General features: G+C 37.1%; 13 protein-coding genes and 1 non-coding gene across 14 annotated transcripts, besides 7 other annotated features; 7 read left to right on the top strand and 7 right to left on the bottom strand.

The window, feature by feature from the left end:
* Positions 1-371: 371 nt before the first annotated feature.
* Positions 372-1,256, top strand: HAL1 (Hal1p; the record flags this gene model as incomplete). Its single annotated transcript, NM_001184102.1, has 1 exon — positions 372-1,256. One exon carries the CDS (start codon positions 372-374, stop codon positions 1,254-1,256), a length of 885 nt encoding a protein of 294 aa, NP_015330.1.
* A 492-nt stretch (positions 1,257-1,748) lies between these two features.
* Positions 1,749-1,991: an origin of replication (ARS1634; Autonomously Replicating Sequence).
* A 10-nt stretch (positions 1,992-2,001) lies between these two features.
* AIM45 (Aim45p) lies at positions 2,002-3,036 on the top strand (the record flags this gene model as incomplete). Its single annotated transcript, NM_001184101.1, has 1 exon — positions 2,002-3,036. One exon carries the CDS (start codon positions 2,002-2,004, stop codon positions 3,034-3,036), a length of 1,035 nt encoding a protein of 344 aa, NP_015329.1.
* A 39-nt stretch (positions 3,037-3,075) lies between these two features.
* Positions 3,076-3,191: an origin of replication (ARS1622; Autonomously Replicating Sequence).
* An 83-nt stretch (positions 3,192-3,274) lies between these two features.
* Positions 3,275-5,539, top strand: YPR003C (uncharacterized protein; the record flags this gene model as incomplete). The annotated part of the gene is made up of 1 exon (NM_001184100.1): positions 3,275-5,539. The coding sequence occupies one exon, from the start codon at positions 3,275-3,277 to the stop codon at positions 5,537-5,539; it is 2,265 nt and encodes a 754-aa protein (NP_015328.1).
* Positions 5,540-6,230: 691 nt separating this feature from the next.
* Positions 6,231-6,562: a long terminal repeat (Ty1 LTR).
* Positions 6,563-6,753: 191 nt separating this feature from the next.
* Positions 6,754-6,845, top strand: YNCP0008C. The gene is given in 2 exon segments: positions 6,754-6,790; positions 6,810-6,845. It is a non-coding gene; the product is annotated as a tRNA-Phe (tRNA).
* Positions 6,846-7,107: 262 nt separating this feature from the next.
* PDH1 (putative 2-methylcitrate dehydratase) lies at positions 7,108-8,658 on the bottom strand (the record flags this gene model as incomplete). Its single annotated transcript, NM_001184099.1, has 1 exon — positions 7,108-8,658. The coding sequence occupies one exon, from the start codon at positions 8,656-8,658 to the stop codon at positions 7,108-7,110; it is 1,551 nt and encodes a 516-aa protein (NP_015326.1).
* A 547-nt stretch (positions 8,659-9,205) lies between these two features.
* On the bottom strand, positions 9,206-10,666 carry CIT3 (citrate (Si)-synthase CIT3; the record flags this gene model as incomplete). The annotated part of the gene is made up of 1 exon (NM_001184098.1): positions 9,206-10,666. One exon carries the CDS (start codon positions 10,664-10,666, stop codon positions 9,206-9,208), a length of 1,461 nt encoding a protein of 486 aa, NP_015325.1.
* Positions 10,667-10,969: 303 nt separating this feature from the next.
* Positions 10,970-10,994: a centromere (CEN16_CDEIII of CEN16).
* Positions 10,970-11,086: a centromere (CEN16; Chromosome XVI centromere).
* Positions 10,995-11,076: a centromere (CEN16_CDEII of CEN16).
* Positions 11,077-11,086: a centromere (CEN16_CDEI of CEN16).
* A 227-nt stretch (positions 11,087-11,313) lies between these two features.
* On the bottom strand, positions 11,314-12,438 carry HAT1 (histone acetyltransferase catalytic subunit HAT1; the record flags this gene model as incomplete). The annotated part of the gene is made up of 1 exon (NM_001183815.1): positions 11,314-12,438. The coding sequence occupies one exon, from the start codon at positions 12,436-12,438 to the stop codon at positions 11,314-11,316; it is 1,125 nt and encodes a 374-aa protein (NP_015324.1).
* A 276-nt stretch (positions 12,439-12,714) lies between these two features.
* SNF8 (ESCRT-II subunit protein SNF8) lies at positions 12,715-13,416 on the top strand (the record flags this gene model as incomplete). Its single annotated transcript, NM_001183816.1, has 1 exon — positions 12,715-13,416. One exon carries the CDS (start codon positions 12,715-12,717, stop codon positions 13,414-13,416), a length of 702 nt encoding a protein of 233 aa, NP_015323.1.
* Positions 13,417-13,634: 218 nt separating this feature from the next.
* ULA1 (Ula1p) lies at positions 13,635-15,023 on the bottom strand (the record flags this gene model as incomplete). The annotated part of the gene is made up of 1 exon (NM_001183817.1): positions 13,635-15,023. The coding sequence occupies one exon, from the start codon at positions 15,021-15,023 to the stop codon at positions 13,635-13,637; it is 1,389 nt and encodes a 462-aa protein (NP_015322.1).
* Positions 15,024-15,385: 362 nt separating this feature from the next.
* LSP1 (lipid-binding protein LSP1) lies at positions 15,386-16,411 on the top strand (the record flags this gene model as incomplete). The annotated part of the gene is made up of 1 exon (NM_001183818.1): positions 15,386-16,411. The coding sequence occupies one exon, from the start codon at positions 15,386-15,388 to the stop codon at positions 16,409-16,411; it is 1,026 nt and encodes a 341-aa protein (NP_015321.1).
* Positions 16,412-16,736: 325 nt separating this feature from the next.
* Positions 16,737-18,557, bottom strand: AEP3 (Aep3p; the record flags this gene model as incomplete). The annotated part of the gene is made up of 1 exon (NM_001183819.1): positions 16,737-18,557. The coding sequence occupies one exon, from the start codon at positions 18,555-18,557 to the stop codon at positions 16,737-16,739; it is 1,821 nt and encodes a 606-aa protein (NP_015320.1).
* Positions 18,558-18,899: 342 nt separating this feature from the next.
* Positions 18,900-22,412, bottom strand: NCR1 (sphingolipid transporter; the record flags this gene model as incomplete). The annotated part of the gene is made up of 1 exon (NM_001183820.1): positions 18,900-22,412. One exon carries the CDS (start codon positions 22,410-22,412, stop codon positions 18,900-18,902), a length of 3,513 nt encoding a protein of 1,170 aa, NP_015319.1.
* Positions 22,413-23,194: 782 nt separating this feature from the next.
* On the top strand, positions 23,195-24,961 carry TFC8 (transcription factor TFIIIC subunit TFC8; the record flags this gene model as incomplete). The annotated part of the gene is made up of 1 exon (NM_001183821.1): positions 23,195-24,961. The coding sequence occupies one exon, from the start codon at positions 23,195-23,197 to the stop codon at positions 24,959-24,961; it is 1,767 nt and encodes a 588-aa protein (NP_015318.1).
* A 111-nt stretch (positions 24,962-25,072) lies between these two features.
* CHL1 (DNA helicase) lies at positions 25,073-27,658 on the bottom strand (the record flags this gene model as incomplete). The annotated part of the gene is made up of 1 exon (NM_001183822.1): positions 25,073-27,658. One exon carries the CDS (start codon positions 27,656-27,658, stop codon positions 25,073-25,075), a length of 2,586 nt encoding a protein of 861 aa, NP_015317.1.
* Between the last annotated feature and the right edge of the window lie 140 nt (positions 27,659-27,798).

Raw genomic sequence — 27,798 nt, 5'->3', positions numbered from 1 at the left:
TCCCCGCGTTTGTTTCACATTATATATCATATGGCGTATGACGGTATGGGTGAAAATAAGCGTAGGCTGGTTGTGTGTATTTCTCTCGCACTTTGAAAGGGAAAAATAAAAATAGAGTCTATTAGGAAGCTCACATATGCCGGGAAAAATTACGTAAAGCATCAAAAGGGAAAGAAAATATAGGGAAAGATAAAACAAAAAGCAGAACGGTATCAGGCATTCTTGTTTTAGCCTTTATGTACGATATGGCGTTTATTATGGAGAATATTGAGGTATTCAACTATTTAATACTTGCTATAAATTCTGCCAAACTACTAATCATTCCGTTTATATAACTCAAGAAAAGAGAAATACAGAAACAAATAGATCAGATGCATTTCAAAGATTTAGGATTGCATGACTACACTCTCAAAAACTTGATGTATGAGAATAATTGCTGTAAATTTTATGATGCCGTGGATGAAAACAACATCTCATATGTTTTAAAATTTGTTCCCTCAGATGTGACTTCGGAAGGGGATACTTTCCCATTCGTGGATCGCTTTCAAGTAAAGGAAGGTGTTTTTTTGGTATATTCCTCAAATGACTTTGGAAAAGAAGGTACGGACTACTTTACTTATACTGGTAGTGGTGGAAATGAGGTTCACATCTCGGGCACCTCTTCAGAAGCAGGAATAAAACCGCAGTTTATTGAAACTTGCCATCCAAAACATCTTAAGCGGGGAACAAAAGAGCAGGAAGATATAAATAGTAGTACCTCAAAGAAAAGTGCAGTTATCAACAATTTTTCGGGTGAAAAAACACCAAATCCAAGGCCACAGAGTTCCAACATTTCAGAAAGAGAGACGTATGTCGGAATATTGAACGTCAAATGTAAAAATAAGAACTCATCGAAAATACGAAGTGAAAAATTGGTAAGCTCCGTCATCGAAACAAAGCATACGCCAGGATTGGCATCTATTTTATCGAAAGAAGGCACTACATATCCGAATAATGCGGACGGGAAACATATCAGTATCGTGAATCCATCCTCAAAAATATATCATTCATCCCATAAACAGATTGTTAAAACGCCTATCCCTAAGAGTGGCCTTTCTCCAATTGAGAGATGCCCTTTCAATGGTCAAAATATTAAATGCTACTCACCAAGACCACTAGATCATGAAAGTCCCCAACGTGATTTCAATAATAACTTTCAGCTGAGAATACTGAAGAGCTCGGTGTTGCAAAGGAGACAATCAACACAGAATAGTTGAAAAATTCGTTGGTACTAGCTTCGGGTCGGTTAGCTGCGCTGCTATGCATTTGTTAATATCTCCATCGAATTTTTGTTGTTTCGTTCAATAACTTTATTACTTCCCCCTTGGACTCTTTCGTTCTATCGTTCTACAAGTCCAGCCAAAATTTTTCCCCTCTTCCTTTTCTTTTGTTCACTTCTTAGCTCACTTATATAATTATATACTGATATTTGGATTCTTTTGTTGCAAATATGCTCTCCCAGATTTTTCTGTTGAGATGATTCATGCTTTACATGGATTGAGCATTAGAGAGTAACTATATCCAATTTCGTAAGACGAGTATCTACTTTCCCTTGTCCCCAGTAACCTCAGGAACGTGACAACTACTTTTCTTAAACTGTCAACAGCCAATGATACCGTATTCAATGCATGTCTTGGGATTAAGCCACTTTGATTGAGTTCCGTATTAGTAGTGAGAATTAAATCTTGCAAGATATAAGAATTACTCAACAGAGACGAGATACTTTCCTTTTTTTGGTTCTTTTGTTGTTACTTGGCTTAATGGACAAAGTCTGCTCGCATATTGTATATGTTACTCTTACGATGTGACTCCGCCCGTTTATTATGACTTTTCGGTACATTTTTAGGGCCTCGAACGAAAATCTACTAACTAAAAATTAAAAACAATTAAAATAATCAACAAACAAAATCTAGTGATATAATTTACTACCATTAACGGTAAAGCAGCTAATTGTTAATTTCTATGTTTAAATCATTGGCTGCTGTCTTGCCTAGAGCTAGCAAGGCAAAGTTCCTCCAGAAAAATTACGCCTCCACTTTAGCTTTCATTGAAAGCTCAAAAGATGGCTCTGTTTCAAGGTCATCATTGAGTTTATTGGCTGCTGCACAAAAGTTGTCTAACCCTATCACAGCTGTAATCACAGGTAGCAAAGCTGAAAAAACTGCTGAGGCGCTAAAATCTTCATATTCATGCAGCAATTTAGAAAAGCTTGTCATATTTGAAGATTCAAAATTAGATACCTGTCTTCCCGAACAACTAACTCCGTTATTAGTGAAACTATTAAAAGGCGGCGACTATTCACATTTTGTTGTCTCAAACTCCTCTGTTGGAAAAAGTGTTTTACCTCGGGTGGGTGCGCTCTTGGACGTCCAACCTGTTTGTGAGGTTACTGTAATCAAAGATCCTAAGACCTTTATAAGGCCAATTTATGCAGGTAACATTATTTCTACAATAGAATGCCAGGCAGAAAAAAAACTGTTGATTATTAGGGCATCAGCTTTTCCACCAATTGCAGAGGGTAGTATGGATTCTGTTACCATTGAGAAGAGAACTGATATTCCTCCTTGTGACTTAAATGTTACCTGGGTTAAAACTATTCTTACCAAGAGTGAAAGGCCTGAACTTACTTCTGCACAGAACGTGGTAACTGGTGGAAGGGCACTCAAGGATAAGGAGACATTTGAGAAGCTATTATCGCCGCTAGCAGATGTTTTGCACGCTGCTATAGGTGCCACAAGAGCTTCTGTTGATAATGGACTATGTGATAATTCTCTACAAATCGGTCAGACTGGTAAGGTAGTCGCACCAAATTTGTATATAGCCATTGGCGTTTCTGGTGCAGTTCAGCATTTAGCGGGAATGAAGGATTCGAAAGTTATCGTTGCCATTAACAATGATCCTGATGCCCCTATATTTAATGTCGCTGACTATGGGTTGCAAGGGGATCTTTACAAAATAGTCCCTGAACTAACTGAAAAACTTGGTAAATATAAATAAATAAATTCTTAACTTCTAAATATATTCATCTCTTCGCTTTGAAGGGGGCACGTTTTACTTTTCCTAGTTCTCTTGCCTTTTTAAAAATGACCTTTTCGGTGTAAAGCGGACTAAATATAAAAGACTACGAGAAATGGCAAAGGAATAATAGAGTTCTTCCAGATGGGAGAATATGAGGAGAACAATAACTCCACAAACTTCCTAGTGATTTCCAAGAACTTACGGAAACAATTATAGGATGACATCAAATAATTCGTTATTGGGGCGTGGAAGGATGTCATATTCCTCTACCGCTCCACCAAGATTCAAAAGATCAGTCGACCAGCGTGACACTTTCTCGGACAATTTTGATTATGATAAGGATTCATCCAATCGAGGCAGGACCTATATTGCAGCATCTAATTCAACTACTGGGGTACCCCCACCCAACAACTCAAGATCAGGATGCACCAATAATACAAATAATACAAATAATACAAGTAATACAAGTAATACGAACAATAATGATAGCGTTGATGAGAATACAGTGTTTGAAACTTTACCTTATTACCTGCCCTGCTTTTCATGGCTTCCTGAGTACACTTTCAATAAACTGTGGGGCGACGTAATCGCAGGTATCTCAGTAGCGTCATTTCAGATACCACTTGCGCTATCGTACACAACTTCAATTGCACATGTCCCACCTTTATGCGGACTATATTCTTTGGCTATTAGCCCATTTGTCTATGGTATTTTAGGTTCTGTTCCTCAGATGATAGTTGGGCCCGAAAGTGCAATTTCCTTGGTCGTGGGACAAGCAGTCGAATCTATAACACTACATAAAGAAAATGTTTCTCTAATTGATATTTCAACAGTAATAACATTTGTTAGTGGCACTATCCTACTTTTTTCTGGTATTTCCAGATTTGGTTTCCTTGGAAATGTTCTTAGCAAGGCACTTCTACGAGGTTTCATAAGTTCAGTAGGACTGGTTATGATAATCAACTCTTTGATTTCTGAATTAAAGCTAGACAAATTTTTAGTAAGCTTGCCTCAACACTACCATACCCCTTTCGAGAAAATACTTTTCCTCATTGATTATGCACCAGCACAATACCATATACCAACGGCAATATTCAGCGGATGTTGCTTGATTGTCCTCTTTTTAACGCGTCTACTAAAGAGGAAATTAATGAAATATCACAAGAGCGCAATATTTTTTCCAGATATATTATTGGTGGTAATTGTTACTATTCTTATTTCCATGAAATTTAATTTAAAACACAGATATGGTATTTCTATCATTGGCGACTTTAGCATGGACAATTTTGATGAATTGAAAAACCCTTTAACTCGTCCTAGACGTAAGCTAATACCAGATCTTTTTAGTGCATCTCTAATAGTGGCAATGTTGGGTTTTTTTGAATCTACGACCGCGTCGAAATCTCTTGGAACAACTTACAATCTTACCGTTTCCTCTAATAGAGAACTAGTAGCTTTAGGATTCATGAATATTGTCATCTCATTATTCGGTGCTCTTCCCGCATTCGGCGGATATGGAAGATCCAAGATCAACGCCCTATCAGGAGCACAAAGCGTAATGTCGGGAGTGTTTATGGGTGTCATCACCCTAATCACAATGAATTTACTTCTTCAATTCGTACATTATATTCCTAATTGTGTTTTATCCGTCATAACAACCATCATCGGAATTAGTTTATTAGAGGAAGTGCCAGGCGACATAAAGTTCCATTTGCGATGTGGTGGCTTTAGTGAACTATTTGTTTTTGCTGTTACCTTCTGCACTACAATATTTTACTCAATCGAAGCAGGAATATGCATCGGATGTGTCTATTCAATTATAAATATTATAAAGCATTCAGCAAAGTCAAGAATCCAAATTCTGGCTAGGGTAGCGGGAACGTCGAACTTTACGAATCTTGACGACTACATGATGAACATGAAAAGGAACTCTCTGGATGTTGAGGGCACAGAAGAAATCGAGGGATGCATGATTGTTAGAATACCTGAGCCTCTCACATTTACAAACAGCGAAGATTTAAAACAGAGACTTGACAGAATAGAGAGGTACGGTTCGTCTAAGATACATCCTGGAAGGAAATCACTTCGCTCGAAGGATTCCATAAAATATGTCATTTTCGATTTAGGTGGGATGACCTCAATAGATTCTTCAGCCGCCCAAGTGCTGGAGGAAATTATCACTAGTTACAAGAGGCGCAATGTCTTTATTTACCTTGTCAATGTATCTATAAATGACAAAGTAAGAAGGCGATTATTCAAAGCAGGTGTAGCTGCTAGTGTGGAAAGAGCGCAAGCAAATAACAACGAAAATAATACTAGCAACACATTTAGTGATGCAGGAGAGACATATTCTCCGTACTTCGATAGCATTGATGCGGCTCTTTATGAAATTGAGAAAATGAAAATTAAAGGGAACAACGTCCCGAACAATGATTCGGAGAGTTTTATGTCCAATACTTTATTTAATTCAAGTCTAGTGTAAAACTTCGAAAGAAACAGAGGAGTCTGGGCATATGCGCATTATGAAATTTATTCCTTGCGGCCCTATAATATTTTTGGGGCTTATTTATCAAAACAGTATTGTCTCCTCAATTCTTTAGTTTATTTATTTCTTTACGATAAAATCGTTAACAAGCTTTCAAGAAGCGCATTTATACGTTATAAAACCCACAAAATTGAATACAAAAGCAAAACCTTATTGTCTTAATGAGCCGCACAAACGCACAAACACTTAAACAATCACTTTTGATCCGAGTTTCCGCTCTCCTCGCTCTAGTTAGATTCTAATCTTATATAAGTTATATAGGATAAGTGATATTCTGTATGAGAAAGAGATGAATTGAGAGACAGTCCCTAATTCAAAGAAAGTCGAAATGTAAAAATTAATAATGTATATTGTCAAGAGATGTTCGAATTAGTTGATAATTGTTGGAATTTTATTGTTGTTAAAGGCCATAATATTTCGTATATATATTATACTAGAATTTCTCTATGAGAAGAATCCACGAAGAGATCGATATTCTCGATATAATGGCATTATTGTTTTCCTTTTCATCTTATGTGACTGTCATTCATCATCCTACTAAATTACCAATCCTTGCAATTAGCTTCCATTACACCTGATGACTATTCTCAATCTTCATATCATCTTCTTAGACCGCACGTGATGATATTGAGAAATGGGTGAATGTTGAGATAATTGTTGGGATTCCATTGTTGATGAAGGCTATAATATTAGGTATACAGAATATACTAGAAGTTCTCCTCGAGGATATAGGAATCCTCAAAATGGAATCTATATTTCTACATACTAATATTACGAATATTCCTCATTCCGTTTTATATGTTTCATTATCCTATTACATTATCAATCCTTGCACTTCAGCTTCCTCTAACCTCGATGACAGCTTCTCATAACTTATGTCATCATCTTAACACCGTATATGATAATATATTGATAATATAACTATTAGTTGATAGACGATAGTGGATTTTTATTCCAACAGATATATTAGTAATATGAACACTACTAAATGGATGATATTTTAGAATTTTTATTCCAACACTTACAATAATACTAGCCCAAAGATGATAACTGACTCTGATTCCAACACTGTGGATTGAGTTGATAACACCCATTTATCAACTAATCCTGTATTGAGTTTTTAGCTAAGGTGGTTAGAGCATAGAAATTGAGCGGATTTAGCTCAGTTGGGAGAGCGCCAGACTGAAGAAAAAACTTCGGTCAAGTTATCTGGAGGTCCTGTGTTCGATCCACAGAATTCGCATTTCTATTTTTGTATTTTTCCATGAATTGACGAACTCTTGCAAGTTGAAGAAAGAAAAATAAATAGAGCCAATTATTTAATTTTTTAATAGTTATTATTATGTAGATAAATACCAGTAAAATTAAGCCAGCATAATTAGAAAACCGCATGTTCTTTGGTTTAATTATGTTTTGAAAGTGATTTCTTGTTTATCGAAACGGCGCCTTTTGTCTTTAAAAATTGAAGTAGGTACCATGCCGTTCGCTCTTAAAGAGCCAACCATTCATCCCTCAGTAAACAAATCCATGTATTTGTCGATTTGCATATTCAAAAAGTTTGTTTTTGAACTTACCTTCATTATAAGGTCGACTTTATCAGGGCTCTCTACAAAATGTTCGCGCAGATGCCTTTGAAATTTATTCATTAGTAATGGTATTCCTTCCTCTCGTCTAAATTTGTGACCAACAGGGTACTCTACAAAAATTTCATCCAACTGCGTCCCATCGTTCAGCTCTATGAGAAGAGCGTTTCCTATCGACCTTTTATCAGGATCGTGATAGTTTTGAGTGAGATGAGTATCTTCGATACAGTACATTTTCGATCTCAAGTTATCGATCTCAGGATTTCTTGCGACCTCATCCGAATAATCAGTAGCTGTGAGATTACCAGTAATCAGCGGAACCGCGATCATGTACTGGATACAATGATCCCTATCGGCATAATTATACAGAGGACCGGATTTATCTATAATCCTCATTGCCGCCTCTTGAGTTCTAATTCTGATCGATTTAATATCTTTAAAAGTTTTCCCTTGTTTGGCAAGAATCCTATATGCTTTTACAGCAGCTTCTACAGCAGTTTGCGCATGGAATTCGGCAGGAAATGATATCTTGAACAGAACGTTTTCCATGACGTAGGAATCATATTTTGATCTTTGTTGGAATGAAAAAGGTTTACCCTTAAATAAAACGTCATAAAATCCCCAGGTTCTAGCTGTTAATACTGAAGGTATCGTGCCAACATTAGCATTTTTGACTAAATAAGCCAAGTTTACAGCCCTCGAAACTGCATCTCCCGCCGCCCACGACTTTCTAGATCCAGTATTTGGGGCATGACGGTAAGTACGCAGTGATTGACCGTCTACAAATGCTTGTGACAATGCTTCAATAGTTTGTTCCTGGCTCAGGCCCAGCATCTTCGAGACAACACCAGCCGTTGCTACTTTCACGAGTACCACATGATCTAAACCTACTTTATTGAAAGAATTTTCGAGCGCTATAATACCTTGGATTTCATGCGCTTTAATCATTGCCTCTAATACGTCTTTAACAAGAAACTGTTTTCCATTCTTTCCGTGGGTAGCCTTGTTTAATCTGGACAAGTGATCCGCGACAGCTAAAATTCCCCCAAGGTTATCTGATGGGTGCCCCCACTCGGCAGCTAACCAGCAGTCATTGTAATCTAACCAACGTATTAGAGTACCAATGGCAAAAGCTCCCTTCACTGGATCCATAACGTAAGATGTGCCCAATATTTTTGTTCCACTGGGAACTATTGTTCCTGGCACAATTGGTTTAATAATATTTTGAGCCTGCTTAAATTTCAAAGCCGCCAAGCCACAGCCTAGAGTATCAAGGAAACAGAGTCGTGCTGTATCTAGAGCCAAAGATGATTTTAATGGGGTTTCATGGACATATTTCGCGATGTCCTTCAAAACCTTATCTGGATTTGGTCTTTCATTAGTTTGTATAGACGCTGTACTCAGCGCAGCAAATTTCTTTTTAGGCAAGCATACCTTGATTTTATTATTTTTTAGATTTTTGGCTAAAAACATTCTGTTTGCTCTCGATCATCAGAGAACAGTAGAAAATACCAAAATACTATTTGAGAAAGTCCTAATAAGTTATACATACATTATGGCAGATTTATATACCTTATACACTTTCTTTGGTCATGCTTTCACATTAGTGAAGGTAAACATATGAGGGTAAAAGTTGAATGACTAGAATGTGGAGAAATAAGGTCATCTCAATAAAGTTTGTAAACGGCCCGAGGTCCGACATCGGGGAAGTGGCTACCTATAGACAGCATCATATATCAGAGAGATTGGGGACGAAAAGCGCGATGTGGTAAAAAAATAAGTCAAAACTCCAGAAATAATACAATCAGAGAAAAAAAAAAAAAATAAGAATATATTTTACTAACGAGATTGGAATTGCTGAATAATTTTTTGATAGGTGTGTTAACCGACCATATTTTCCCCTATATGTTTTCATGATGAATATGTATAAATTAGCTATGATTAGACATGCTGTATGGAATTTTATTTATATTTCAATATTGTAATAGCAAACGAAGCATTCTTGTAAATTGGAACTGCGTTACAACTTGTTAACATTGCTTGCTTTGGTAAGTGCTTCCAGACCCTCCAAGTTCAAACTCTTGGGCCTTTCAATTGGTAAACCTAGAATGCGATCCCAAACAAGTTGTGTCAAGGGTCCCATGGCCCTTGAACACCCAAAAATGACGGTAAAGAATAATAATTCCCTGATTCCATAATGATAAAACAAAATCCCCGATGCAGAGTCAACATTGGGAAATGGATTCTTACTCTTTCCGTGTTCCAACAAAACCTTAGGCGCTATTTCTGCCAATTTTTGCATCAACAAAACGTTCTTGTCGTTCTCAAATTCAATAGGCCTCTTTTGCGCAAATTCAAGCATTGCTGTAAATCGAGGATCCGGTTTACGCAAAACTGCGTGCCCATAACCGGGGATCACACGGTTTGAATTCAAAATTTTCCAAAGATAATCTTTGATTTCTTGTTCTCGTGCAATGCTGGAAATATTAGAGTTCATCTCTATGAGAAACCTTACTACTTCTTGTGCTGCTAACCCATGCAAAGGACCCGCTAATCCCATTATTCCAGATGAATAGCTGAGATACGGGTCACTCAACGCACTTCCAACCAAGTGGGTGGTGTGAGCAGAAACATTACCACCTTCATGGTCTACATGTATACCGGTATATAACCGCATCAAGTTTATGAAGTCCAGGGATTGCTGGGAAGTAAGGTTGCATGTATTAGAAGAGTTCGTTCCATTTGTCATGCCGAGCAGGGAACATATGTTTGTACACCAATCCACCTCCTCACTATATTGACCTAATGGGTGTCCCTCATTTGTAATGTTCGAATAAATTCTCCCAGTCAGCAGCGGGAGTGAAGCAATTAAATTTAGCGAATCTTCAAGAGTATCTTTCCAAAATTCCATCTTTCCTATGAGGCCCTTTTGGTAGTTTGTAGCAAAGAGGGATCCTTTGTTCATTGATGCTAAACCAATTGCAAGTTGGGTCATAGGGTGCATATCTTTGGGTAAACTTGACAAAACTTTCTCTGTATAATGTGGCAATTTCCTTCCACGAATAGCCAATTCTTTCCTGAAAGAAGCAGCTTGCTGGAAAGTTGGCACACCACCTGTCATCAACAGCCATAACATTGATTCTGGCAGGAAATTATCGCCATCAATACCTGTATTAGGTAATCTATTTTGACATTCTTCAATCGTTAAACCTTGAAATTTAATGCCATGTTCGGGATCTAATGATGTTCCTTGCCAAAACATTGACTGATTACCTCTCATCCCACCTAGAACTGATGAAATGGTAATCGGTCCGACAAACGTGCTGCCATAACAGGCCTTCAATTTCTTCACAGCATCTCTTTTCTTAGGTATCACGTTTTCTAATGCTTCCTTGAGAGTCAATGCAGAAGACTTTATAATTGCAGACGAATTGAAGGACCTTCTGCATATATGTGCGCCCGGTAGAAGCCTTTGTACCATTTTGTATTCAATTATTTAGCGGCGTCTATGTATAAATTCTTGATCAAATACGATCTTTTTTTTATGATTAGAATGCTTGACAAGCCAGTCATCTTAAATACATAGGGATGAAAAAGCTTTATCTCCTATTTAAGGTCATCCATTTTCAGTGTGGAGTAAGTCATCAAAACTGCTATTTAGCCGCTTTGCCGATTTCGCTTTAGAACCGCTACCATGGTGTGTCACTTCCCCAATTTTATTTTTCTGTTCAAATTGTTTGCTCATAGAAATATTTATGTTTTTTTGTCTTTCAACTGAATAATATTTCTATTTTCGGAAATCTTAACCAACAAAAAACAATTTTTTATTTTTGTTTAATTTAAAGAAAAAAATTATTTTTATAATTAAAAAAAATTAAAAATAAAAAATATATCATGTGATCTATTTGTGATCACTACCATGATAAGAAATTTTATATCAGTCAAGATAATCTCTTTAATATAACCTGTAATTTAGAATTACGACAACATAACGGCTTCAACCTTTGCATAAGCTTATATTAACTATAGAGACACTTTGATGATCATCTCGATGATGTATTTATAAAAGAATTTCTTATTTCAGGCTTGTTAAACAAATAAATATGTTATTATATATTTAATAAACAGTTAACCTTGAGATTTATTTATCGACTCTATAATACGCCTATAATCATCTTTGACTAAAATAAATGAATTTTGTAAAGCTTCTCTTGCCTTTTCTGGATCAGTTTGATCTAGGGCATCATAATTTTTAATGTACAACCTATTCTTTACCTTTAATTCAAATGATGGAGAATTGTTTAAAAGAAGAAGCATTTCCACAAGACGATTAAACTGTCTTTCTTCCAGTTTTAAAGATTTTCGGCTTGACTCCAAAAACTCATCAGAAAGGTCGGAGTGCTTCTGAAAGACAGCATCATAACCAAGTTTTCGCAGTCTTTGAATATCATTCCTGTCGCGAAGATCGTCAAATGCTTCGTTTGGATCCTCTACAGTAATTTCAGTAATACTTTTGTCTTCTAGCCAAGATTGGATTATAGCCTCATAAAGACAGGATCCGTGGCCTTTATTTTGATAAGGTGGAAAGATCAGAAATTGAGATATTTTGGCTCTGAATTTTTTATCTATATCCTCATCGAAAGATTTTGCTCCAAGGTAGTGCCAATACTTGTAAGTAGTGACGAAACCAATCAATTCTTTTGTTTTCTTGTTCAACAACCAATAGATTTGCCAACTCGGGTCAGTCTCATCTATATAGTTAGCGGCTTCGATAAAAAGTAATGAAAAGATTTGAACACGACGATGCATTCTCCTGGCAAAATCGTCAACCAAACTCGATTTATATACAACAAATTCTTCCCCATTCAACGAATACTCTGATACTTTTTCAAAAACATCAGATAAATTATGTGTTTTTCGTTCTTCTGCAAAGCAATCTACCCATTTAGCTTCATCCCTAACAATTACATCATCCTTTGGTAGAAATGAGAGTAATTTTTTTTCCACGTCTACAATATTGTCGTCTCCTAATTTTGCTGAATACTTGACGTTAACATACGGCTTGAATGTTACTGAATCAAATGCTAGGTGGATGATGAGATCCTTATAGCCGTAGATCTTTTCGGAGTCACCGTAAATTGGATACGTGAATAATGGTGAAAACTGAACAGCGTTTTCTCCAACTATAGAAACTCTTAAGGCTTCGTTGGCGCTTGAAGTCCACGTTTCAGGCTTGAAATCATTGGCAGACATATTCTTGATTCTCACTATAGTTATAGCTTAAGCATAATTTTGCTGAAAACAATTCCAGAAAGATCTATTCCTAACTTCAAGTAGAAATACATAGAAATCTAATAAATTCGTTATTCGAAGACAATATATTTATCACTTATAACGGTGTGCTATTTCAAGAACTTAATCCATCAATTCTGGGATATATTATAACCTTTTGAGGCGATGCAGTAGACCAAAGACTTTACCACGACTTGAAAATGCTTGGCGTAACAGCCAACTTCGAAACTCACTAACATGAAACAGTTTGGACTGGCAGCCTTTGACGAGTTGAAGGATGGAAAGTACAATGACGTAAACAAAACCATACTTGAAAAGCAATCTGTCGAACTAAGGGACCAATTAATGGTATTCCAAGAACGACTGGTAGAATTTGCCAAGAAACACAATAGCGAGCTTCAAGCTTCACCTGAATTCCGCTCAAAATTCATGCATATGTGCTCATCTATTGGGATTGATCCCCTATCTTTATTTGATCGAGATAAGCACTTATTTACAGTGAATGATTTTTATTATGAAGTATGTCTTAAAGTTATAGAAATTTGTCGGCAAACTAAAGATATGAATGGAGGCGTCATTTCTTTTCAAGAGTTGGAGAAGGTGCATTTTCGTAAGCTGAATGTTGGACTCGATGATTTGGAAAAATCTATCGACATGCTAAAGAGCCTAGAGTGTTTTGAGATATTTCAAATTCGCGGCAAAAAGTTTTTACGAAGTGTTCCAAATGAGTTGACATCAGATCAAACAAAGATTTTGGAAATATGCTCAATTCTGGGCTACTCAAGTATCTCTTTATTAAAGGCAAACTTGGGATGGGAGGCTGTTAGGAGTAAATCTGCTCTTGATGAAATGGTCGCTAACGGTTTATTGTGGATTGATTATCAAGGTGGTGCAGAGGCGTTGTATTGGGATCCCTCTTGGATTACGAGGCAACTGTGAGATAGTTGACTTGAACAGGAATGGTGGATGAGCGTTAAGTATTTATCGATGTTGTATTTTATTGAGCACAGTTCTTACCGGTGATCTCTCGTTGTTGTAAACATTCGATATCATATGCATCATAAAAGTTTACATTTAGTCTTTATTTGCATCAACGCAAACCAGGGAAGTACAATAAAATAAGCATTCTATGAACTCGGAGAGCTGACGAAAAAATTTTATATTTTATATGTTGCGGATGAATTATTAATGCCATTATATAAAAATAGGTTATCAATAGGAACGTAATGGTGTGTGATAAGCTTTATAGCCTCTTGAACCACTGCACCTCCAAAAAAGGCCATTACGGAATAGTTATCGTCGACTCGTAAACCAATAAACTCATCTTTATCCTCTGCAGTTACTGCCGGTTGCTCCCAGAATTGGACCATAACTAATGCATCTAAAAGGGCATTCGAGGTGCTAAAAATACCTAACAAGTCACTTTTTGGCGGCAATATTTTCCTGACCTCCCCGTAATGAGAACAAAATGTCTCCAAGACATCCTGTGAAACTATTTTTTTACTGCGAGCCAAACTTTCCTCCACACGAGACTTGTCAAGCTTTGCTTTTACTTCATACAGTTTCTTGAGTCTGATATAATTTTCCGTTGTTGACTCCATATCTGGGAGAGTGCCCGTTAAAGGTTGAAAGCTGAGCTCCCCATTCTCTTTAGCAATATTTTTCAAAGTCAATAATAGTGTGAGAATCTCGTAGTTATAAGTATCATGCCAATCGTTCCCATAATCTGATATTTCCAAATTTCGGAGCAGATCTTCCAGTTCTTTACAACAATCATTTTGAGAGCAGGCCAAGTAAGCATAGCGTTTAGCTTCCACATAATTGGGTTCGTAGATAACATCATTCCCTAAAGGAAGGCAAATTTGGTCTAAAACTTTCTTCATCTGATCAATCGTTATCCTCCCATTATTACCATCCCTTTCAAGTTTTGCAATACACTTCATGAGCAAAACAGTATATGGAATACCAGAAAACGTGGCTGTATCCATTTTACTTAGGTCAAATGTATCTACGTAATTTATTAGTTCAGGCCAAGGGTTCTGTAACCGTAAATCATACTTCTTACTATCTGGGTGTGCTTGCAAAACAAAATGTGTTTCTGAGAGTACCAGATATATATATCCATAAAATCCAGAGACGAAAGTGTTTAGAACAGGCGGAAACTTTGTTCCTCTCTGCCGCCTAATCTCATTTAAATCGAGCATCGCAGTTTGCTCACCAATACAAGTCAAGATCACCACCGAGAAGCGGGTCCAATCATACTGAGGTTGCTGTAACGTCTTTCTAAGGTCATTTTCCTCATATTCTAGCTGTTTAGAAGCCAATGGCTCAAGATCTTTTTTAAGCTCTGCTAAAAACAGAGAACCCGATTGAACTGCACACTCTACTTTGAGCCAAGTAAGAGATGATATTCCGGCAAGCACCAGATTCTTAAAAACTTCCTGCAGCAAAGGTGTAGCAGGTCCTACCACGCACACACGGGACCGGTTCAAACTATCTTGGCCCAATGCTCCCCATAGTCTCAGCTGTCTATCATATCTTTCCATATTTTCATCTACGGCTGTCTAGTTGGCCTAAGAAAGAAAGAGAGGCGACTCATTTTTTTGACGTCAATCGTCTGACTTGTCCTTCTATTTCATTGCTAGGCTAGAAAGCTTAGCTCTTACAACCCCGCTCGTTGCAGCCGAGTGAAAAGGGGATTGCGAAAGGCGTTAGAGGGGATAAAAAGGGGCCCTTTAAAAAAAAGACGGAAAAACCGGGAAGATGCAACGGCTAAATCGCAATATATAAACAGGTGAGATAGAAAAGAAAAAAATCAGTTAACCTCTTTCCTCAATTCCAATGCTTGACCGTAAATTCTCTTTATTTGGTATACGAAAGATTAAACTTTCAAAGCTCCAACACAAGAATGCACAGAACTTACTCTTTAAGAAATCAAAGAGCTCCAACGGCTGCTGAGCTACAAGCTCCTCCACCACCACCATCCTCAACGAAGTCCAAGTTCTTCGGAAAGGCCTCTATTGCGTCTAGTTTTAGAAAAAATGCGGCTGGTAACTTTGGGCCAGAGTTGGCTCGTAAATTATCTCAATTGGTTAAGACTGAAAAAGGTGTCCTTAGAGCTATGGAAGTTGTTGCCAGCGAACGCCGTGAAGCTGCAAAGCAACTGTCTCTATGGGGTGCTGACAATGATGATGATGTTTCCGACGTAACCGACAAATTAGGCGTCTTAATATATGAGTTGGGTGAACTACAGGACCAGTTCATCGATAAATATGATCAATACAGAGTCACATTAAAATCAATTAGGAACATTGAAGCCTCTGTTCAACCTTCGAGAGATCGTAAGGAAAAGATCACAGATGAAATTGCCCATTTGAAATATAAAGATCCTCAATCAACAAAAATCCCAGTTTTAGAGCAAGAACTAGTTCGTGCCGAAGCTGAATCTTTGGTTGCGGAGGCTCAATTATCGAATATCACACGTGAAAAATTAAAGGCTGCTTATAGTTATATGTTTGATTCATTAAGAGAGCTTTCTGAAAAATTTGCCCTGATTGCTGGATACGGAAAGGCCTTATTGGAGCTGCTAGATGACTCTCCTGTCACTCCAGGTGAAGCTAGACCAGCGTACGATGGCTATGAAGCTTCTCGCCAAATTATTATGGATGCTGAATCGGCCTTGGAATCTTGGACCCTAGACATGGCTGCAGTCAAACCAACTCTTTCATTTCATCAGACCGTTGATGACGTCTATGAAGACGAAGATGGTGAAGAAGAAGAAGAACCTGAAATCCAAAATGGAGATATCCCCGGTCAAGTAGTCGAAGAAGAGGAAGTTGAATGGACTACTGAAGTTCCTGTAGATGATGAAGCCCATGAGGCCGATCATCATGTTAGTCAAAACGGTCATACCTCCGGTTCTGAAAACATCTGAGTTTTTTCTAATAATTAATATATTCGAACCTTTCTATATTGTGCTTGTTTTTCACCAGCTCGTGTCTACCTATTATTAATTTCATCTGAATTTGGTTCAAGTATTGTTCGGCCAATATTCCGGTATTGTAATCACCTTTATAATTAATTGAACAAATTTTATAAGACCTAATAATTAACCTTTCTCTTGTTCTCCTTTGCCGTAAGAGATTCAACTTTTCGAAGTCTAATTAAATGAATATGATCTATGAAGTATATATGTACAATAAAAATGCCTATATTAATAAAATTCCTGTCCAAATGCCAGGGCACTTATGCCTCCCTCATCAAACCTCCCCAACTATTCTCCTCTTTACTAGCTCTTTTTTGAAAGCTACATCATTGTCTTTGATATACGCCATTCTTTTTTCCAAAGCAGCCTTTGTGGCTATTGCTTTAACCCGATTTCGATATTCTCTTTTTTTCTGGGAAATGTTTGAGGGTAGGTTTGTGGGCTTCTGATGATCTTGTGCTGTATTGGTGCAGCGTAAAGTAGTGGGGATACAACCCAAAAAACGTAGTATTTTTTTTTGTGAAGAATCACTTTCTTTCCAAATTTTCCAAGAGAACTCACCCTCGGAAGCAATCAGGTTGCCCAACAATTTTCTTGCTTTTTCAATTGACTTTTCTGATAGCGTATTAGGACTACCAAATTTGAAAATTGAGTCTGCTTTGGTTCTCCAATAACTTGTCCGCAATCCAAATCCTTCACTAACCTTTAAGTCTTTGATATACTGTAGGACTGCCCCAAAATTCTTGGTGTTGCCATTCCTAACTAACGCTTTAAATAACATTTCGAACGTCTGAGAATCAGGTTTAATTTTGTAAATCTTACGACAAGTATTATAGCAAAGGAATGCCAAATCACTTCTTCCCTTATTAGCAAATACCCGCATGAAATGATTCATTGCCTCCGAGTCCAACTTAAAATTACTTTTCAAGTGCTGAAAACCATAGTCAAGTAATTTAGATGCGGTTTCAAGTTGTTCCTCGTTTAGTAGTCGTTCTATGCACAGATAGAACGTCTTACGGGAAATCGGTAGTGAATTTGCTGCTAAAACTTTTAAACAGTCCTCTGCTCTATAATCTCCGTTCCTTAGCACAGTATAAACAAAATTTACGTTAAAATTTCCTAAATGTTCACCCATTTGAACAATGTACAATTGTCTCGAAACTTCATCACGAAGAAAGTTATAACATGTCGTCCAAGTTATTACATCTGCAAAAACTCCATGATTACGCATACTTCTAAGATAAAAAAGGACCTCATCGTCAGGGTGCTTCGTTTTTCTAATATGCGAGTTTTTCACTACATTACGCAGTAAAAGATTAAAAGTGATTGTATTTGGTTTAGTCCCCTCAGCCTTCATTTGTGCAAATATTTCTCTACAAGACGCAAAGTCGAAGTGCTCACTGAAAAAGTATATTGAGTCATTATAAACTTGAGCAGAACGCAACGGCAGAGTCGTCTTATTGGTTGGATGAAGTAGGTGCCGCAGCATCTTACGCACAATACCATTTAGTTTGGAAGATGAACGAAAATTGAACTTTGTATGACTTAGTATTCCAATATAATTTTCAAACAATTGAGGGTTCTTTGAAAAGTCAGGGAGAGGAGGGATCTCGTCATTACTAAACTTAAGAAACTTACGAGTGAAGCGTTCTGGCCCTGAATTCTTCTCATTCGATGTGCAATCTATCAGTAGCGTCAATAGTTCTCTAGTAAACTCTTGAGACTTTGCTGTAAGAAGTTTCTGGAATTTATTCGAGGAATTCGTTTGTTTAGAGAACATATACATTCGTTTTGCACGTTCCTCATCATAGTCATCCCTAATTTGTTTCCTAGAAAGCGTTAAAGTCGGCAGGCTTGAAAGGTATTCCTTAACTTGCTCCCTTTCATACTTCACACCATGCCGTACTATTTTTTTTGCCTCTCCATTAACTGACGTTGATGTTGGGCTATCTATTATTTTTTCATCAACTTTCTTGACATTTGCAATTGGTATACCCTCTCTGAACAGGCCTGGAAATATTACTTTCTGATATAGTTTTGGAGCTTCTCTCCCACTTTTGGATAGTGCTTGTGTCAAACACCTTAATGTATTCATAAATATACTAAATGGCTAAGGATGCCCAAGAGTGCCAGAAGATGCCAGAACAAAATCACCCCGAAGTAATCGGTTTTAGTTCTTTTGGCCTTTCCTCTTTTGAAGTTCTGTGTGCGAAAATGACGATTTTCGCCCGAAACCAATAATACTTTTATGACACTATTAAAGATTAAATATAGTAGAAGTATCTAACTTCAATGCACGATAACAACGAAGCCTGTGTTAGTGTTATCATTTCTGACTCGAAAAATTTTCCCACAGATTTTCTGGTGTGGCATCAGAATAATTAACGAATTTTTACCTATTTTTTCACTACGTAAAATATAGTATAATCTGCTATGGCTAATCTTCTGCTTCGATGGAATCGTCCCTATAGCTTTCACCACCAAACAATGAAAGTAAAGCAGGTAAAAATAGGAGAGCATGCAATGCTGCTACAATGATTAGTGTAAACCACATTCTAAAGTAAAATACATCAAATATTTTCGATTGGGCGAATGCAAGTACACAAACTCCAATGAATTTGGTTAGAGTTATACCTTTGATGACGGACTCACCTATGGTATTCAAGGAATAGAGAACTCTTGAGTTTGCGTCTTTCTTGGTTTCACTGGGGACCACTGTAAATGATCTAACAATATGAACACAAAACTCGACACCCAAACCGACACAAATAATTAAATTGACTAAACTGACAGCGTTGAGTGAGATACCTAGTAGGGCCATCAAAGCACCAATATCTACGATAATCATGGTAACGACCAAAGCCAGTAAGAATGAGCTGCGTATATTCTGCAAGAAAACAGATGAAATGAAAAAAATTAGGATAATGGCACTCCCTATTAGCTTCAACGTCAATGGTCCCAAAGTTTGATATTGAACAAAAAAAATGTAAAACGGCGAGTATGCAAACATATCTAGTTCGGGGAAAGAACTTGATATCCTAACTCCATCACTATACGCCTGGATAAAGTCCTTTTGGGATCTCAAAGGATGATGAGCTGTTCTGAAAACTGACGCAGACACACTCGTTTCATTATAAACTAACGCAGTCGAATATGGCGCACGACCACCTAGAGGGCAGGGGTCACTAGGCGCATTAATCCATATGCTTAGGTATTCCATGAAGTCCTTGCCCTCAGGAAACCCTGACATGTTGTAATTCCAAGAACCCTGCTGGAAACAAGTTTCACAACGTCTACTTGGAAAAGAGGGAGGACAAACCTCATCTGTTCCCTTCTTTAATCTACAACACTGGTCGTTTTGAGGATTTAAAAACATGAAATAATCGTCCAGCCAATTAGCCAATGGCTCCGTAATTGTTGACCTGTGTCTTTCTTGCTCCAGTACATTAGCTAATGAGTCTCTTTCGCAAGTTGTAAATTTACCACATATTTTCTGTTGGTTTTGTCTTTTAGTCAAATCTAAATTCTTCACGACCATGTAAACCGGTGGTCCTACGTTTAGGAAGCTATAAACATCCTTAAAATAGTCAACCAGGTAGGAATCCTGTGGAACAGCCAATGTTTGATCTAGCCCAAATTGAATTTCTGGTAAGAAAACCAGAGATGTGAAAAACCAAGCCGAGAAGATAATGATTATGAGCCTCTTTTGCGTTAACATCTTAAAATAAAACGTTTTCAAAAATGATTCCTTAGTTTCTTCATTTCCGGTAATTTGTTTATAATTGGATCTCTTTTCGTAGAGAGACAAAATGGACACATACGCTGTTAGCTGTAATACTCCGTTGAATATAACAGAAACTGTGGAATATATAGCAAAATTATGGACAGCTGGCATTGTAACAAATGCAGCTATCAAGAAGCATCCGGTTTGACATAGCAATGACATTAAAATGGAAGGAGACATTCTCCCGATAGCGCTTATTATTTTTTGATCAATTGAATACTCCGGTTTTTGCTCGCAATTTCTATCATACTCATGTGTAATCAAGAAAATATTATCTATTCCTATTGCTAAAATTAGAAACGGTATTACTTCTGCTATGATCAATGTCGACTTCAAACCAAAAAGAGTTAAAAATCCGGCTGCACAAACAATAGAAGCCAAAACTATGAGTAAACCAGATATTCCAAGTAACAACCTAGTTTTCCCATCCTTTCTCCTCAAGGCCCATGTAGCATATAAAAACATCATCAGGTATGATATTGCAACGGTCGAGATATCATTATTATTATTAAGCTCTTTTTCCAAGGATATTTCGGTATTAAAACTGATCCTCAGGCCCTCGGGGACCTTTAAATCCAATAAATACTCTTCCAATCTTTCTTCCCAGCGATTAGCTGATTGAGTGTGGTTGGTCAATAGAAGTGTTACAACAAACGCATGCGCATTGAGAATATCATCGTCACTGAAAAGAAGATTAGTTTTTAGAGGTTGCTGGAAAGTAGGTAGACAGTTTACAGGAAATTTCCCACATTCCTGCAGTTCCCTTTTCCAGCTATCCTTGTTTGGTAAGGCCCCCTGAAAATACTGAGTAAAAGACTCTATTACGCATGTAGAATCTTCTGTTGGTCTGAAGCAGAGATCTTGGTATCCAATATTTTCTGACGATTGTAGCTCTTCCGTAATAAAATTTTCAACGTCAAACCACCAGTGAAGTGTCTCATATGATAACACAGGGCCTGTCTCATTCACAACAAATATTTGCTCTGTCCTGTAAAATGGCCCAAAATTATCATCGAAGTACTCTTTTTCTTTGAATTTTTCAGAATTTTTACTCACCCACAAATTAATTGGATCTGTTTCAAGAGTAGCGTACTGAAATATGATGAAACTGAATACAAAGATACTAAAAACAGTGGTTATTAATATCTTGTAGGGGTTTTCAACGGAAAATTGTCCCACTTTCGTAAATAGGTTAGCGAGTTTACCATTAAAAAAGTTAGTTTCATTATTGAAACTTTCGAATACATTCGTCTCTGATTCATCTAAGGAACCTGATTCTGGAACAATATCGTCGTCCACAATCATTGCCCCGTTTTTTTTTCTTTTACAGAGATAATACCACATAAATGCAAAAAGTGCACAGATTGTGTAAAAGATCAGAACAGAAAGGGAAAAACATGGCAGAGGGCCAACTTTACACACGCCATCTTTTAAAGGTTTTAAATGGGGGCAAGACTCTTGACAATCAGAACACGCACATTTATATTGAGCATCATCGCAAGCATAAACCTCATCATTAAATTCCTGCCATTCTTTTTCTTCATTTGCTAAATCATACTTGTAATTAATCTGAAAGGGGGATCCACCAAGCATAGGTTTAGCATCCCCCAAAAACTTCAAGAATTGACTGTAATTTTTAGCACCACCTCCGATTAGGTCCATCGCATAACCGTTGGTAGCAGAAAATTTAATATTCTTACATGAGTCATAAAATTCAGATGCCCAAGACGAATTCATGAAAACGTCTAATTCCGCAACAATATCTTTATCTTCTTTTGACTTTTCTACCTTGGTAATATTGACAAACCTTCCTTGGTCAGCAGCGCAAGTGAAGTGACAGAACAGGTTATTAAAATTCTTGAGGCATGCTGGGCATGAGGAAATTAAAGGTTGAGCCTTTTGTAGGTTATCTCTCAGTGCTACCACTTGATCTTTAGTACAGCAGGCATAACGGACCTCTTTCCACTCTTCACCACAAACTTCAACCAAAAGTTTGCTTGTTTCATCTGAAAGAACAGGAGGTTCAAAACTACGTGGCACAGGGCAAGGTAATTCGTTTCCAAATACTGACTTTTTCCCACAGTTCCCATACATGGCACAGGTAGCTGTTCCCTGAACGAGCCGCATCAGCTGGCCAACTAGTGCTATAATCCATAGCACATTCATGGTTTTACTAATTGAAGTTCTGCTCTTGTTCTTTTTGGAGATGAATTTAGTTATCTTCTACACAAGAACGTTGTTATACTGGTTGTTGATGTTCCTCTCGTTTGGCACTCCCGCTATATAAACGCTAAGGGGGTCACCCGAGAAGTTCAAGGCTCTTTATCAGAATATCGCAAATAATCTTTAGTACTGTAGGTAATGGGCTAGCGCCATCCAGAAGTCTAGTTTAATTGCCAAAAAGTGGCGCTCTTGATGTTAGTGATGGGAAGAGAATATCTTGACTACTCTATCGTTCGGTAATAGTTAATTACTGGGATGCGCTTAAATGATTATACAAGTTATTTATGTCGACGACTGCCTGTAGAAAAACAATGTAGCGAATACCTGCATAGCAGTTCAATAATAGGAGAGAATCATTGCGTATATATTACGAAATACCACAACTGCAACACATTTATGTAAGATTAAATTGTTGCTTACATCTGTTGTGACATTAGCCACGGTATGCAATTAGCTGAATGATTTATTTCAATAAAAAAGGAAATAGACCTTCCCAAAGATAATCCAACTTCCCAGCATTTGCTTTTGAAGTTTTGCTTCGTATTGGAAGGCTTTAAATGGCGTATTTCTTCCGTCATTTCGCACCTTAAGTGTATTCTGTTTCTTACGCGCAACGCACTTTTCTCAATAATGAGATCTAAACAATGATTAGACAGAATTATATATAATGAAAAAAGCAGCATGACTAACTTTGTTAGGAGTTAGGAAAGCCAATTCAATTCATAATGAAGCTTCTAAAGGACTTATTGGTAGATAGAAAGGAATTTGAGGATTGGAAGAACAATTTAACATGGGCTCGGGATGGTACTCTATATTTGACCACATTTCCTGATATTAGCATTGGGCAGCCAAAATATGCTAAAGACATTAATTGCAACAGTAAGAATTTATTTCATGTGAAAGAATTCCCGCTAGAATTTGAAAATAAACTGGATTTCGAGCTGGCGCAACAGAATGGGTTATTAAATTCACAACCTGTTTGTTATCCCAGAGTCTGTAAGCCATCACCAATAGACGATTGGATGGCCGTATTGAGCAATAATGGTAATGTTTCTGTGTTCAAAGATAACAAAATGCTCACAAATCTCGATTCAAAAGGAAACTTAAGTAGCAGAACCTACCATTGTTTTGAATGGAATCCTATTGAATCATCAATCGTGGTTGGTAATGAAGACGGTGAGCTTCAATTCTTTAGCATTCGCAAAAATTCAGAAAATACTCCAGAATTTTATTTTGAGAGTAGTATTAGATTAAGTGACGCAGGCTCAAAAGACTGGGTCACTCATATAGTATGGTACGAAGACGTTCTTGTAGCGGCGCTTTCAAACAATTCTGTATTTTCAATGACAGTTTCTGCTTCCTCTCATCAACCCGTTTCTAGAATGATACAAAATGCTTCGAGAAGAAAAATTACTGATTTAAAGATAGTGGATTATAAGGTGGTTTTAACTTGTCCCGGATATGTGCATAAGATAGATTTAAAAAATTATTCAATTTCTAGCTTGAAAACAGGATCTCTCGAAAATTTTCATATAATCCCATTGAATCATGAGAAAGAGAGCACGATATTATTGATGTCCAATAAGACTAGTTATAAAGTTTTACTAGAAGACGAACTTCATGTGACGGCTGATAATATTATCGCGCCTTACTTAGAGAAGAAATTCAAGAAATGGAGCACAATTTGGAATGAATTCAATAATTATGAAACAACTCTTGTCATACACGGAATATCTCTCTCTCCAGACGGCTATTCAATAGCCATAGTATACGATATGGAACGGGTGGCTTTCAAATATAAAATAGCTTCAGAACAATCGTTTAACATCATGTTCGCCCCACTATATCATACTTGGACAATTTCTGAACGTGCTGTTGGATTAGCGTGGTATCAGACGTACCAAATTTACAACCAATCGCTGCCCAAACTTCCAGAAAATTTCAGTATGAACAAGAAATTACTGAATGGTAATTACCCTATTAGTCTGGATTTCCAATCATACCTCAATGCATTAATGAAAAGTGAAGAGATGAGGATTATAATGTTCTTGAATATGACTATCGATAAACCGTCAATTTTGTCATTTTTGGAAGCCTTATATGAATACGCTATAAACAAAAAATCCGAATTAACGAATAGTTTTGATTTAGCTTGCGTATTATCTATAGCGGCAATACTTAAAAGAGAAGCGCCAATTTACAACGGCACGTTATTGATGAAGAACAGCTTTCTCGAGGAAACGTTCAATTTAGAAAGCTTCACGGCTGACCCTGAAACTGTAACATCCACCACGAATAACACGTGGAAGAGGTGTGGTGTCACTTTGCTTCCAATACTTACAACGCATGTAAAGATATGTCCCGTGAGCAAACAACGGGTAATAGACATAAAACGAGATGATTTGAATGATTATGGTTGGTTTACAAGGGGTCTATTAGAAAGATTTAATGAAATAAGCGTATATTGTGGAACAACGCTGGAAGTTATGTAAGGATACAAGAGACAAAGAATTACTTGCAGATATAAAAAGTAGTCATAAATATCAGTTTAGTTTACTATAATATATAGTAGTAATCACAGTATACACGTAAACGTATTCCTTTTAGCGTGAATTCAGGCTGCGCATTGAAAAAAACTTCCGTGTTGAAGAAATGACCTGATGTGTTGTATGTTCGGAATTGATAGAATCTTGCACCCAACGTGACAATTTTTTCCGGAAATTGGGCCTATTATATCGCACATCGAGCAAGTAAATGTTTGCGTAATCATTTGCATGCCGTATAGCACGTCCAACACTTTGGTTGACAGCTTTCATACAAATATTCTCCATAAACTCCTTTGTTGCTCGTGAAGCTTCCTCTTCCGTTCCGCCTGACTTCATTATTTTAGCGGCCAAATGCTTCCTTTTAACTATTAGTTCTCCACTAAAAATATTTGGGAACGGCAGGCCCACCATCACCACAGCCCTACATAAATCATCTTGAAAATTTATTCCCTCTGATAATTTTCCCCCAACAATAGCCAGCAAAAGAGACCCCCTTCCCTCTGCTACCGAATCAGAATATCCAGATAGAATATCATCGCCGTCTTTTGCTTCATAGAATATTTTCCTCACGTTATTTAATGTAGCAAACCTGTCATTCTGTTTCCAGCACTGAATTACATGCGCCAAATACTGATAGCTTGGAAAAAAAGCTACAATACCACCCTTTTTAGGAACTGCTTTGCTCAGATCAACAAAAAATTGAAAAAGATGATTATTTACAAGGGAGGGAGACATTCTTTTTTCGAATGTGAACTCAAGCTCAGGCTGGTTTGTGATATAAGTTTGCAAATTCTCTTTCGGTATAACATGATTGCACGACAAGGTCGTAATGTCTTCAGAAGGAACTTCAGGTAGCAAATTCGACAAAAACTCTGACATGGGTTCCATTGTCCCACCTGCAAGGACTACACATTTTGCTTGATTTAGTATTGACTCAAAAGGTTTACTTGGTTCTAGAAGCATGTACTTTATTGAATAATTTTTCTCAAAAAAAAATTGTCCTTCTGACGTCAAATTTGTCAAACAATATAGGAATTGAGAAACCTTGAAAAGTAATGGCTGAGAAGAAACTGATTTTTTATGCGTTTCTTTTATTGGATTTTCATTTTTTGACGATTCTTCCTCTTTTAGTGCCTGGTTATACGTGTCAATTTTGTAAGCAATTTTGGAGACTTTTATATATCTCAATAGTTTATGAATGTTTAGGGTATCGATGTTACTTCCTGTGAACATATCGTTAGGATCTATTTCTTGTCCTATCTTCTTGAAATTTTTAACTATAAATTGAATCAGAGTCATCAAAAGTGAATTGAGCTTTAATAGATTTACTCTGTTACCGGGATTGAGCCTGGACTTAAATTTGTTGAAATAAGTTACTATCCCCTTATGGCAATTCTTTAAGTCCTCCAACGAGATCTGAGAGGAATATATAGAATTTATTGTTTCTATCAAATTATGAGCCTCATCAATAATTACTATAGAATTTTCAAGGTTTATTTGAAGACTTGAACGGGTGGACTCAGAAAGTAAGTATTGATATGGCAAAGTCACTACCTCCGCAATAGGAAGTGCCTCCCTCGAGGCGTAATAGGGACAAATTCCCAAAGATTTTCCCAGGGGAACTAAATCTTCAATATCTTGAATTTCTGAAAAAATCATATCTCTGAGAGCTAACGTATCAGGACAATGACGCCATTCGTTTGTATTTTGATAAAAGATACATCCCTCTTTACTATGTCTAAGGTCCGCACATGCGTCATTAATAGCTTCCAATGTTTTCCACTTCATCACTTTTGGATTAATACAAAGCTGCTTTTTCGAAGCAAGTGGTAAGTACTTCACCTTTTCATCTGGGACCTTATCCCTAAAGGATGATGGGAACGAGGGTAATCTTAACTGAGAAGTAAATTGACCTAATTGTGAATAAGTTCTGGATGCATAATATATTTTCACTGGATTTTGATTTGTAACGTCAAAGCGATCGCCATTGTTTGGATCTCTCGAAACCTTCCCATCAATTTTGTCTAAAAGTGTTATTATTTGTGAATTTAGTTCACTCAATTTGTAATCTTTATCAGATATTCTTCCTCCTCTTGTGCTTTTGGAGGTATCATTGTTTTCAGAATCTGATTCGTACGGGCGCGGAATAAAATCTTGTTCTTCAAGTGATACATCAAGGTGCCTAGCGCCTTTGCGTTTCTTTCTTAATGGATCAACTGATTTATATCTTCCATGTTCTTTATCTAAATCACACATAGTTTTCAACTGCTTACAACTGGTCGTGTTAATTTCGTTTAAATGCTTCTCATAATCATTTAGCAAATCCACCTTTTCTTGTAAAACAGACTTTCGATAAGTGTCAATAACCCAGTCTGGCTCGTCATCGCTTAGGTTTTCACTATCATCTTCATTCGTTTTGATGTTAGTTTCCATGCGGGTGAAAATATCTGCTTTATTCATTCTCAACCAAGTCATCGTGGCACAGATTAAGGACAGCGTCTTGCCTGTCCCAGTGGGGCTTTCCAGGATAGCTATTTTCTTCCCTTCGGATAGCACTCTGTATACAGTTTCCATTAACTGTACCTGAATATCATAGGGCTTATAAGGATGATAGAAAGTCTCCGAATATTCCTTTTTGTCCATTTTTTGGACTAGTGTGACTGTTTTTAGCCTGGTTTTCTACTCTTTTGGGTTTTAAGGAAACAAACTGAAGTTGCAGTAGTGCCCTCAACTTAGCATGTGCTGATTACACTAATGATGAATTTAAATATGTCAGTGATAAT

The sequence above is a fragment of the Saccharomyces cerevisiae genome, chromosome XVI (assembly GCF_000146045.2).
Source record: "Saccharomyces cerevisiae S288C chromosome XVI, complete sequence".
NCBI lineage: Eukaryota > Fungi > Ascomycota > Saccharomycetes > Saccharomycetales > Saccharomycetaceae > Saccharomyces > Saccharomyces cerevisiae.
Note: the sequence above shows the minus strand (reverse complement) of the source record. Positions and strands in the feature narration are given on the sequence as shown.